The 13,202-nt window shown below is 50.4% G+C and overlaps 1 protein-coding gene and 1 long non-coding RNA gene across 2 annotated transcripts; both read left to right on the top strand.

Moving 5' to 3' along the window:
* The first annotated feature begins 439 nt into the window (after positions 1 to 439).
* On the top strand, positions 440 to 1,885 carry LOC148055004 (uncharacterized). Its single transcript, XR_015706052.1, has 2 exons — positions 440 to 1,265; positions 1,427 to 1,885. It is a non-coding gene; the product is annotated as an uncharacterized LOC148055004 (long non-coding RNA).
* Positions 1,886 to 3,021: 1,136 nt separating this feature from the next.
* On the top strand, positions 3,022 to 12,607 carry ANKK1 (ankyrin repeat and kinase domain containing 1). Its single transcript, XM_009472282.2, has 10 exons — positions 3,022 to 3,148; positions 3,295 to 3,467; positions 3,551 to 3,782; positions 7,200 to 7,494; positions 7,906 to 8,057; positions 8,979 to 9,028; positions 9,126 to 9,281; positions 9,523 to 9,641; positions 10,632 to 10,677; positions 11,059 to 12,607. The coding sequence occupies exons 2-10, from the start codon at positions 3,413 to 3,415 to the stop codon at positions 12,405 to 12,407; spliced, it is 2,454 nt and encodes an 817-aa protein (XP_009470557.1). The 5' UTR covers positions 3,022 to 3,148; positions 3,295 to 3,412; the 3' UTR covers positions 12,408 to 12,607.
* Positions 12,608 to 13,202: the final 595 nt, after the last annotated feature.

The following is a 13,202-nucleotide window of genomic DNA, read 5'->3' on the forward strand; positions in this document are numbered from 1 at the left end:
GCAAATTTGGAAGTCGTCTCGTCTTAACACAGAATCGGAGCGGCTTCTACAAATCTAGGGCGCGGCACGGAGCCAGCTGCCTCCCCCGGAGTCACGAAACCCATCCCAACAGCATCCCAAGGATGCTCTTGTGTGACCGCAGCCCTGAGGACTGCCCGGAGCGCCTTTCGCTTTCCTCCTTTGCAGCCCGCCGCCCCTCCTCTCGCTCCCTCTTGCCCCGCAGTTCTGCACCCGACGGACGCCTCTTACGGTTTTTTTCTTCCGCTCTTTCTTCTCCGGGAGCCGCTGCCGAGGAAGGACGGCGCGGTCAAGCGCCAGCTCCCCCGCCCGGAGAACACAGGGGCGCCAACCCCCGGAGGGACCTCCCCGCAGCGCACCCTGGTCCCCGGCCGTCCTTCCCCCCTCCGCCCCCTACCCGCCCAGGTTCAGCTTTTTTTACACCCGCCTCTCTCGCCGTGTGGCGCCCCGCAGCCTGGACATGTACAGAGCGGAGGCCCCAGCCCTGCTTCTGGGGCAGTGGCCCAGCTCGGGGCAAGGGTCTTCCCCGTGCCAGGGCCGCCCGGGCAGGACCTGGGCCCCGCTTGCAGGCACTTGCTTTCCGATGCCCGGAACGGGCCCCTTCCCCCCAGCGGCCCCCGTGCTTCTCTTTCTCCCAGGCTGCTCCCGGGGCTGAGGGCAGAGGGAAAGGGGACCAGGGCACGGCAGGGCAGGGCAGGGCAGGGCCGGGCAGGGCAGCAGATTTAGGGTGGCGAGCACCGCTTGCGGGCCCCAAACACCAGCCGCTTTCCAACCAGCTGCTCCGCCTTGAAGCGGCAGCTTCTCCCAAGTGGTGAGGAACCCCCCTCAGGAAGTTCTTCCGCCCAAGCCCCCAGCGCCTCCCGGGAAAAGCCCTTGCCAAAGTCACCGGCCACGGCTGCCAATTCCCCTGCCTCCAGGGCAGAAAGTGCCCAGCACTCTCCAGAGTCCCCAGCTGGCAGCCTGTGTGGGGTGCGCGCCCCGTTAGCGGGGTGCGGGTCAGGGTGCCCCAAACGCAGGGAGAAGGCGCCTCCGTGGGCCTTTGGGACCAGGGCCGCCCTGTAAGCCGGGGCCCGGCCCGTGCCCTTTGCAGTCCAGGCAGCGGCCAGAGCCCCCTGTAAGCAGGGGTGCGGCCTCTTTGGCCGCTGCTGTCATGCCCAGCTGCATTTGCCCAGGGTGCCCCCCAAGCCCAGCTCCAGCACCGGCTGGAACTCCGCAGGCGCCCGAGGGAGCACCGGAGCACCAATTCGGTGAGAAAAGCCCATGGGCGAGGTTTTTTCCGGGGGGGGGGGGGTAGGGGGGGTGGGGGGGCGGGCGGCGGCCGGCCGGGCGTCGGGCGGTGCGGTGGGGAGCTCCCTCCGGGGCCGGCCCGGCCTCCCTCTGTCCTGACCGCGTCCTCCCGCCTTTGCAGCCGCTGCTGGCGGAGAAGAAAGAAGAGGCATCCAGCGCGTGTGCGTGGAAGGAGCCGCGAGGCAAGAGCGAGCGAGAGGAGGAGCGGCAGCGGGCTGAAGAAGGGGCAAGAGAAAGGCGCTCCTGGGAAGGGCATCTCCCTGTCTCCGGGGCTGCGGTCACCTAAAGCCTCCCTGGCCCTTTGGGGATGCTCTGTGTGCCCCCCCAGCAGGGACTCGGCTCATTGCAGCTCCCGAGAGTTAAGATGACGCCACTTCCCAAAGCTGCCTCCAAGCTGCTTTGTGCCCCTTGATGTTGCTGTGGGGAGCGGGAGCGCTCTGCAGACACCCGAAGCGTCGTCGGAGGCCGCGCGCACGCGGGGGACGCGTAGTCGAGAGCGGGGCTTTTGAGGGGGTTTCCCCTGCCGCTGCCCTTTTCCCAGCTGCTCAGTGCTGGGGTACCCAATAAAATGCTTTCTCCAGCTCTGTGCTCCCCGTTTCGCTACTTGCCTGCCCCGCCGCGCTTTAACTGACGCCGGCAAAATTGCAGCGCACACGCCCTTTGGAACTGGGCTTTGTGCTGCGTGTGTTGGTCCCGGCCGGTCGCAAGGGGAATCGCCAGGAGATCGGGTGGCGGTTTCCAGAGAGGAGGCTGGCGGTGGGGCGGCGTTGCCGCCCGAGTGCTTGGTGCGGGTTCGTCTCCAGGCTGGGCTGTAGCCGGCGAGGTTCTAGTTCGGGGCACGGGGACGGGTGTGCGAGCTGCCAGGGGCAGGGCTGAGGTTGCAGCTGCTGTGCAGCGGGGCTGGGGCGCAGAGCGAACCGGGGCTGGGTTTTCGGGAGTGGCCAAGGCCCCAGCCCTCCCTGACCGCCTGCACGGCGAGGCTGACGAGGGCCATCGAGAACCGCCGCGTTCCCCGGGGGCCGGTGCCGGTGCCTGGGCCAGAGGCATCGCACTTGGGGGGCAGCTCTTAGGGAGCGGCAGGGAATCGGCAACGGCCACGTGTCAGACCCGAGTGCTTTTTTTCCCTAAAAGGCTGCAGAGCCTGGCTGGCCTTTTTCCTTTTCCTTCTGTCCCTGAAGCCTTGCAGTTGCGAGCGACGGGCCACAGCCAGAGCACCTCGCGTCGAATGCAACCCAGAAGCAGCTTGCCCTTCCACCTGGGTCAGTCTTCCTCCAGGAATTTCTTCAGAACTGACACGTGGCTAAAAACTCCCAGTCAAGGCTCAGTGACAGTTAGCCTTCAGAAATACTCGTTATTTTGTGTGTTGCGGTAGTGCTAAGGAAACCAGCCCCACGTTGTGTTTCACATTGACTTAACCCACAGAGAGAGTCCCTGTGTTAAGTCCCTAAAGACACATACATACGCACAGAACGCAGACGAGCGTTGTTAAACCCTTTTTACAGCTGGGGAGTCGAGGCGTAAAGCAACTAAAAGCGTGGGTGCTGCTACTAGTGCTCAGACGGCAATGGTTAAACTGCTCAGACCAGCTCTTCAGTATTTTCATTTGTTCAAATGCCCCTGCAGGCGTTTGACATCATACTTTATCCCTGAGGTAACCACTCTGGCTCACCATGTTTGTTGTATTCCTGTTTAAATATTTTCTCAGGTCCATGGACACCTGTTTGCCCCATGCTGGTTCTGGGCTCTTCTCTGTTCTTTATCTTTCTGGAGTGTTTTCCACTTTTCTTCTTCATCCAGCTCACACATGCAGTGCTGCACAGGAGCCGTGTGGATTTCTCTCTGTGTAAGGACTTTCTTCCCTTCGACTATCAGTCTGCCTCTCTTTCACCCAGCGTATAATGATGCCTCGGGTGAGGATCCCATCTTCAGCCCAGTGCAGTTGCTAAAGGCTTGTGGCATTGAACCGTTTTTCATCTTGTATTTTTTCAGCATTTGCCCACCCAGTGCTCGATACGAGAGAGAAGGGCAGCCTTCTGGAAACGCAGGCACATACCCAGCCTGGCCAAGCTCTGCGCAGCAGCCTGGCATGAGTGCCTGGAATTAAGTAATGCAGCTCCTCTGCATACCAAATGACAGCGACACTTGGGATCCACCTCCTGGCGGTAAGTAACGCGGCTCGTCTCAGGTGACCCCATACCTCCCTATGCAAGTCAGAAGTAGGAAGAGCTCCTTTGTTCTTCTCTAGTACCGCCTGAGCAGGAGGCAGACAGCCAGGCTGCCTTTTCTGTCATGACTTCGGAGAGAGACCGGCAACTGGGCAGCTTAACTGTCTTTAACAAGGAGGACTTTGAAGAAGACTGGATTAAAGTGGCCAGTGGAGGCTTCGGGCATGTGTACCAAGTCAAGCACAAGAGGTGGAGAACAGTTTACGCAGTGAAATGCTCGCCGTACCTGCTGCAGGACTCCAGCATGGAGAGGTAACTGCGCCGTCTCTTCTAGCTCAGCAGTTCAAACTGAGCCATCTATGGTGGTTTGGCGCTAAAACTCTGAGGGAAATGCTCACTGGCTGCTTCTCCCTGGGAAGTCGCGGTTTTGGTACCCAAAGGGAGTGGAAAAAACACGAGTGGTCTGGAGTTCTGCCTCTCTCTCTTTCTTATGTGTGTACGTGCCTGTGCAAGTGGGAAAGGAACACTTATTCAGAACCATTGGCGTTGAAATCCGGAGGCTGAAGTAGGCATCTTAAACTAAACATGGGCATGTGGATAAAAGCAGCCTGATTACTTATTTGCAGCTTTCACTGGACGTTGGGACTAATGGGTATCTATTAAACTACATTGGTCACTAAAACCACCAGGTCTAAAGCTGAGGGACAGAGAATTTCCAGCTGTTTTTGCTGGGCTGACAAGCTCTCTCGCTTGCCTTATACTCTCCAGACATGCTCTTTTCTCTGGGTAGTGCACCCGCACCTTCAGTTTACTTTTTGCTCTGTCTCTCGCCTGCAGAGACTCTTCTGCTGACTGCCTTGGGTCTGGAGATAGAACAAAGCCAGGTAATCGCAGCCACTGCCAGTACCACACACGATACAGGCAGTCTTAATGAAAAAACAACTGAGTCAATGAAGTTATTTATTCTAAAATTTTATTCCACGCGAGTGGGAAGGGTCCTGCCTGCTTAAAAATCACATCTTCATCTGACGTTTCCTGTTGTGTTACTGACAACAGTTGAGATGGTTCAATCTGAGCAGCGACTGTCCTCTGTAGTTTGCACTGCTCGTGCTCTTCAGATGTTATGTTTGCATTTCATTCTCTTTTGGGGAAAAAAAAAAGAGTCAGGTTAATCAGTTTTACTTCTGTGTGTATCAATTCTAGTAAATTTAATCATATGGCTTGCAGGGATTGTCTCAACTCCTAGTGTACACGCCAGAAGAATGGCTGAATGTGAACAGAAATGTGCATTGATTAAAAAAAACCAAACAAACTATTTCTGCAATCGCCAGGATTTGAAAAACTAAATCTGAAAATCTGAGTTTGAGAAAAATATCTAACAGTACATGTGCCTTTAATAGTTACTGTACTGGTCTCCTAGGGACCGAAGTCATACTATTTTGTCATTAAAACAACTTTGCACTCCAGTTTAGTGTTATAAAAGGCTTTCCTACCCCTTGCGTATGTCCAAACAGCCTTGAGGCTGCTCTGACTTACGTTATACTTTTCAGCGACCCCTGTGAGTTCTGGATTACACGGCAAGACCATGCTGTCCTGCGCTAGGTCTGTGCCAAAAATCCTGTAGTCCTGTGCATCTGGGGGCTATTGTTCAATGGCTATTTCTACTTGATTTAGAAGGTTTCCACATTTGTGAGAGGCAGACCATCAGTGTGCAGTTTGTCTAATGCACACGTACCCACAGAGAACATCTTTGAGTGCATGGCATATGGATCTGTCATGAGCCTTCCCACGTGTAGTGCAGAATGGTTCTGGTTTATCTGTCAGCACGAAGTACAAGCCCCAAATGCAAAACTGAAAGCTTTCAGGCCGCTCAGTGGTTTGAAAAAAGCACAGCAGCACCGTCGTCTGGTAAGGGAGGCAAAGGAGGCAAAGGTTTCAGAGGAGCTTTTAGGAGTCCGTAGCACTCCTGTCTGTGGGCTTGTGAAAACAATGCGTCTCGCCAGTAGCTGTGAATGAAGACCACGGTGCGGTGACTTCCATCTGCTCACGTTCCTGATGCATAACCAACAGCTTCGCGCTGTTTCTTCAAAATGATGGGGCAAATTGACAGCCAGTTTATCAACCTTGGATGGTTTTGCTTGTCAGGACAAAACAGAAGATGGAATTTGTGGGATGATGGAAGACATCCCTGTGGGCACAGGAAAGCAAGGAGGGCAGGTGCTCAGTGACTGCTGTTGAATCTACGTATCACCTGAGAGAAGGAAAGAGAGTGGCTCTCGCCTCAGCTTCTGTCAGCTGCAAGGGCTCGTACTTCGCAGGTCTGTTGAGGCTGAGGAGAGGAAAAAAATCACAGGGAACCCACAGAAAAAGAAAACACAGCCACAGATGCAGTCACAGTGTTTCCCAGAGGGCTGAAACACTGAGATTCTTGTATGGGAATCGCTCTGGGGCTCTTGCTTTTCTCCCTTACAAGTCTCATTTCTTGTCCAACATCCACCTTCTTGCTGTACCTTCTCACGTATCTGTCCTAATGGCGCAGATGCCGCCTCCGGGGCTACCCTCCCTCTCTCTGTTACCCCCCACAATGCTGGTCCACTGCAGGATCCAGCCCACCCTTCTGTGCAGGTCAGCTCTCACCAGCCCCTGGGGTGCCTGGGAGGGAGGCAGACAGGGGCTGTGCCCAGTGATTCTGTCCCAGGAAGGGAACCAGAAACCACAGGAGTCACTTCTTTCTCCAAGCCCGTCATTTTCCTGGGAGGGGGGAAGAATCGATCCGCAACCCGCTACACTGCAGGTTTCAACTGTCTTCCTGTGTTAAGCTTTTCTTTCACAGTGGGAAAGACAATACCTGAGATTCCTCAATACAGAGGTACGATTTACTGTGGGGAGCCTTCTAGAGGAAGTCTGGCAGAAGGATTTGCCTAGCTGAACTATATTTAGAGCTATTGGCGGCCTGGCATAATGTTGTTGCAAGCTCAGATTCATTCCCAGGGTGTGCTTTTTAAATGCAGTTTTGGCACTTTACTGCTTGGCTGCTGTCAGCACGCTCTGGGCACCCCAACTCGTTCAGCAGGTTGGGAAATGTAAAGATTTAGTAAAACAGGTCCTCCAAAACTGGCAACAATGGACAGACATGTCTAGACTCCCTCTGGGACTGGATTCACCGTGCTCACGGACAGAAAGCTGCAGGCAGAGGCGTAGGTATAGGTATGGCCAAGGCATGCCCTCTGGCCGTGCAAGCCTCCATATACTCAAGCTCAGCATGTCAGTGTGTCATCGGACCCTGGCTGCCCGCAGGCAGCGTGCAGGCTGTCGCTGAGGCTACCCTGCAGACATGTGGTGTATGAAAAAAGCATGGTTCACCGTGTTGTGCCTGCTCCTGACACCATGCTTTCAGGGAAGCGTCACTTGGGAATTTCACCACAGTGTGAAATAAGCACATGGACAAGGCTTTCTGTGGTCACTGGAGGTCTTCTAAGAGCTGGACTAAGATGGAGGTTTTGATCCCTTTCTCTGGGAGCCTAGTGGTTGAATTTGCCCAGGCAATCCTGGTGTGGTCATGATGCGGTTGCAGTATCACCAATACAAGGGGCAAATTGGAATGAATCTTTTTGGGGTAGGCAGGGCTGCTTGGAAAGGCTGGATATCACTAAGCTACTATACAGTAACTTAGCCTGTGAATCGACTGATACCATTTCTTTGTTCTGCTATTTTTTTTTTTCCCCCCAGGACCAGTATGGACTGTCTAATGGAAGAGGCAACCAAGATGGAGAAAATCAAATTCCAGCACATTGTCACTATCTACGGGGTCTGCAACAGCCCTTTGGGGATAGTGATGGAATATATGGCGAGAGGGTCCTTGGAGAAAATTCTTCCCACTCACAAAATGTCATGGCAGCTCAAATTCCGGGTTATCCATGAGATGGGCTTGGCTATGAATTTCCTGCATAGCATGACACCTCCTTTGCTGCACTTAGATCTAAAACCGGGGAACATTCTCCTGGATGGGAATATGCATGTCAAGGTATGACCTTAACGCTGTGTTTGTAGGGACAGGCTATTTCTCAAATAAGAGAAAGGTTATTTTTGGCAAAAGAGTCCAGAATCCTAATAAGTTAGGTTCTTCAGGAACACTCAATGAAAGATTGACCAGTGGGGCTTACAAGAAGCAGCTGGTAAACAAATTACGTGGTGTTCTCAAGATGATGCAGGCAATCTGTGCCAGAACCGGGAACTTAAGGCTCCAACTTAGGAGGAAATGCTGATCTGCTGGACTCAGTGAAAAGCACTGACTCCGATTTTACCAGGGTTTTATCAAGTTTCAGCTGCTAGGCACCTCCTCATATCAGGAAGGAAGGAGGTATCTCCCAGCTAATATAAGGAGGGGGGAGATTGTAAGCATTATGGGGGAGGCTCTCATTTTTTCTTCTTGCAGATCTCAGACTTTGGGCTATCCAAATGGATGGAGCAGTCTAGCCGAATGCAATATATTGAAAGCTGTGCTTTGAGAGGCACTTTGAGCTACATCCCCCCAGAAATGTTTCTCCAGAACAGCAAGCCCCCAGGAATCAAATACGATGTGTACAGGTAGGGACTGCCTTTCTCTTCAGAGGTCACACAGGGTTGCCACCTAGCTCTTACACACAGCAAGAGAGACTGGCACACTGCCTCATCTTGTTTTTATTCTGGCGCTCTGCCTCGCCTAACGTCCTTGGTGGGGAGCACACGGGGAGTGGCATGCGGTACTCCAGACTCAGTGGTGCAGAGTGAGGGGGAGTGGGATTATCTGTGGATAATCACCTGTCTCTTCCCAGATGCACCTCTGTGCAGCGCCGATCCCATGTGAGCTGCAGACAGTATTGCCTTAGGTTCCATCATATCCTGTTAGGTTGCTGGAAGTTATTATAGAAAAGGAGCAAGACCAGAGCACAGAACACAGCGTCTGCTCTTTCACAGAAGCTTCTGCTTAGATTTGATTTTAAAACAACCGGAATATTGCTTGTCTACTTCAGTGTTCAGCTTCATTTTGGTCAGTAACAGGTGGAGAAAAGATTTCAACTTTACTTTTTTCCTTTTGGCCAAAGTGCTTTGCAGCCCACTTACACAAGCTACATATATATGTTCTGGAAATTCGTCATCTCCTTAGCCACTACGCTACACAGTAACACAAGACAAGGAGCAAAGGAGGATTTGCATGGCCACATGAACTTGCAGTAGTCAAGGGCTCTAAACCCCAATGTGAATAAAGTCAAAAAAAGGCACTGAGAGCCTGACTTTCACAGGAAATGCTCTAAGTCACTCATTCACCACAGCAGTCCTTTTGCTGAGGCATCAGAGGTGTATGGTGATTCATAAGATCTTGTCCTTTTGGTGTGGGGGATGAAATCCTTCCACCCTGAAGAACTCCTTTCCTAATTTTCCCATTTCTCAAGAAGATGAAAGCAATAAGTGAATTTTATATTTGTGTACGTTTGGGAGTGATTGCTCATTATCTCTCATTGCCTGCAGCTTTGGAATTGTCATTTGGGAGGTACTTATGCAGAAGAAACCTTATGCAGGTAAATATGAACACTTCTTACATGCTCTGCACTTATTAAATGTTTATTACAGCCATCTTCACAGAGAAAAAGCCCAGTGCACGCTGCTCTTTTTCAGGAGCCAACATGATGGCCATTATAGTCAAGGTTGCAGCAGGAAAGAGGCCCTGCCTAGAACCCATCAGCAATGACTGGCCAGGGGAATGCCAGCAGATGGTTGACTTGATGAAGAGGTGTTGGGACCAAGACCCTAAGCAAAGGCCAAGCTTTACAGGTGTAGTAGCTGATTGTGATCCAGCCAAGGGTCAGCTGTGTGGGTTAACCAGTGGGGAATAAGCTTTGCCAGTATAATCGCCTCTTGCCTTGCAAATGCTTGGTACCCATTTGCTGTCAACACATCCCTTTCCTTCCTCCCCATGCGGAGGATATGTGGAAGACTTCCACAGCCTTGGGTACTGACTGGGTTCGGAACATCTGGGTAGTCTGCACAGCTAACAGTCTTTTTGCTCTGGTAGATATCCCTGTAGAAACAGACATGCTGCTGTCATTGATACAAAGCCTTGTAGTAGATCCAGAGAATGAGCGCCTTGTTAGGAAGATGTCCCACAAGCCTGCCATCTCTGAGAACCAGCAGGTGAGGATGGCTTCCCAGTACCACTCGGGAAATTCCACTGAGTCCTTTCCCTATTCTTACCCGTTCTTAAGAATGTGTTTCCTCCCTCATCAGTGTTTATCGTCAGACAACAAGGGCACCTCAGAAACCTTTGCGCAGCGTGTTTGCATAGGTTGTAGATCTGTAATTCATTTATGGGGATAGGAAACTTGCAAATAAATTTAGCAAGTTGGCCAGTGTGCTGTACGATAGACAGTCCGAGAGGAAGACCCTTTTTTCTACCTGCTCAGATGAAGTCAGTTTATCATGTAGGTCTTGGTCATTAAAAGAAGTTCAAGCAGACACAGAATCATGGGGGTTCTGCTCATTGGCATATGTGCTCAGATGACCGTTTTCCATCTCCATGGAACTGGGGACATTCCAGTTTAAACAACTCTCGTAGAAGAAAAAAAGGTTGAAATCCCTGTGTTTCTCTGACTAAGAAAAAAAAAACAGGTTTCAGGACAGTCACAATTTTAGCCCAGCTACTGGAGTGTAATTGTGCCTAGAAGTCAGCTTCATACAGGGAGAAGTAGCAGTTGAGAACTATTGCTATTTTGAGGTTTTGCCTAGTTGTGCAGTCAGCAAGAAACAAGATGCCCGAGTATAGAGGATTTAGGAGGTGGGGGTGTTTGGCTTCCCTATACAACAAAGAAAATTACTAGTTGGGATGCTGCCATGGGCATGTGTTGCAATGAGGAAGCAGAATATATGTATGTTTGGGAGCAAATAAGTAAGAGGAGAAAAATCTCATTGATGTCCAGAGACCATTTTCAGGCTCCTGGATTCCTGTTAATGTCATGATTTGCACTGCTGAGTTTTGGATGCGATAACAGGATTGGATAAAAAAACGCTCAAATGATAATACAAAATTCTAGAGCAGTACCAAAGAAGAACTCTGTGCAAACATTATAGAATGCAAATAGGCAACTTTGTCTTATGGATTTTTCTTTTCCTCTTCCTGAAAATGAGAGTGACAAAGAAGAGTTCACCTTCCCTCAGGACACCAGAAGTGGTGGTAAGTAGGGAACGTTCTTTATAATTCAAAAATAAAGAAGGGGAAACCTACAAAAAATAGCCTATTTCCTCACACTCCAGTAATAAGGATGAGGCTCAAGAAAGTTTTCCATGTGGGTGGCTTTTCTTTTTAAATTAAGGAAAATGAACTATACAGAAAATAGCAGATATAGTTCCTGTGAGGGAGAGGCCAAACGTCTCACTTGTTTCTAAGAGACTGCATGTAGTAGTCTTGCATGGTTTCATATTCCCTGTCTCTCAAATGCCTTTTATTTCATTTCACGCTATGAAGACTCACACGATCTCCTTCCCATCTTGTGCACACCAAGCTATTTCACTTGGTCTTACTCTCCCTCTCCTATTTTGTTTCCCCTGCCTTTAGAAACTGATAATCAGGAGGTTCATATCCCACCTTCTTACAGTGAGGCTGAAATTCCAGAGGACATCCTGTCTGAGGAAATCTGTAGAGTCCATGAAAATGGCCTCACATTGCTTCACCTCATGGTGATGCAGGGAAATGTGGAAAAGGTGAAGTTTCTCCTGAGCTGCAAAGCTAATGTGAACAGCCAGGTAATCTGTGGCTACACCCCACTCATTATGGCCGTTCAGAAGAGGTCGCCAGAGATCTGCTCAGTTCTGATAGAGCATGATGCGGACATCAATATGCCCGATGATGATGGCTGGACACCTCTTCACTTTGCTGCTCAGAATGGGGATGACAGAATTGTACGCCTCTTGCTGGACCACCAAGCACAGGTGAATGCTCAAGAGCGTGATGGGTGGACCCCTCTGCACTTGGCATCACAGAACAACTTTGAGAATGTGGCCCGAGTACTGCTGTCTCGCCAGGCTGACTCCAACACCCAGGAAGTTGATGGGAAAACTGCCCTCCATGTGGCAGCTTGCTTTGGACATGTCAGCTTGGTGAAACTGCTTGCCAGTCAAGGAGCAGACCTGGAGAAAAAGCAGAAGAACCAGAGAACCCCACTTCATGTTGCTGTGGAGAGAGGGAAGTTCAGGGTAGTCCATTATTTGCTGAAGAATGGGACCTCTGTCAACAACCTGGATCAAAATCATTACAGTGCCCTGCACCTGGCTGTGGTGAGGGGGAAGTATCTCATCTGTGAGAAACTCATCAAATATGGAGCCAATGTGGAGCTGAGGACAGACAAAGGTTGGACTCCCCTGCACCTGGCTTCTTTCAAAGGACACATTGAAATCATCCACCTCCTGAAAGACAGCCGTGCCAAACTGAATGCCAAAGGAAGCATGGACTGGACACCACTTCACTTGGCTACTCGCTACAGCGATGAGCCAGTGGTCTGTGAGCTATTGAGATGTGGGGCAGATCCCAACATCACTGAGAAGTCAGAGTGGGCCCCCCTCCATTTTGCAGTCCAGCGGGGCTCCTTTTTGGCTGTCATCAATCTTCTGGAGTGCAAGGCAGATGTCAATGCTAAGAACAAAGTGGGTTGGACACCCTTGCACCTTGCTGTTCTCAAGGGCAATATGGCCATTATAAAGACCTTGATTAAGGCTGGTGCTCTGCTTGATGTGGAAGACATCACTGGCTGTACAGCCCTCCAGTTGGCAATTAGACATCAGAGAGAAAACATCATTACGCTGCTTCAAGGCAAGGACTCGTTGATGAATAAATCGGGGAATAGGACTCTGGTGAATGATGCTAAGCTTTCAAGACCCAAATTTGTTCCAGGAAGGACAGATTTGTAGATTCATGAAGTCTGGCATTTATGACTTGAGTTTTCTAATATCAGGTGCTGTGCCTTAAACTACCATATTCTGTCACCTGGTGATTACAAGAAATTTTTTTTTTTCTTTAATAGAAGTTGCTAAGCATGAACACTAAAAGCGTAAAAGAAAATGGTGCCACAGAAAGAAGCTGACACGTTATTTTTCAGAGTCGGACCGAGCTTGTAGAATGTGGCTTGGTGATGCTGGCTTTAGGCAATGCTTTCCTGGTTTAATACTTACTGTGCAGGGATGGAAAGGGATATATGTACTCCCTTTTCCTGTGGGCAATGCTGAAACTGTGCACAGCAACCCATATATACATGTCCTCCACAGATTTTATGGCTTTTGTTCCATGTTTTCCTACAGAGCAGATTGGTGTAAAATGGCCTTGGCACAGGTGGGAATTGAATCATGAGATTCTCACCTGCTGCTGGAAATAGACACTAAGCATATGGTACAGCAATGTGTCAGATTTTCTGACATCTCATTTTTGTAACAAGAATAAAATAAAACAAGAAAGGAAGAAAAATCACTAGTAGAAAGTATTTAAATGGATGCAGCACCGAGAAAAGAAATTCCAGAATAATTCCACTCCATCCCTTCAGAAAAAAAGAGCCAAGAGCTTTTTTCCTGAGCATTCAAATTACTTGTTGACCACCTCCACACTTCAGACTTTAAAAACAGAGGCTGTCATTAGAAAGATGGCTCTAGGGATAAGCCAAAAATGGGGTGCAGTTCTCAATCCTGTTCCCTGCCACGAGGGTTACCAATAAC

Source organism: Nipponia nippon, unplaced genomic scaffold (assembly GCF_047370975.1).
Source record: "Nipponia nippon isolate SJK-2023a ecotype South Korea unplaced genomic scaffold, ASM4737097v1 scaffold_28, whole genome shotgun sequence".
NCBI lineage: Eukaryota > Metazoa > Chordata > Aves > Pelecaniformes > Threskiornithidae > Nipponia > Nipponia nippon.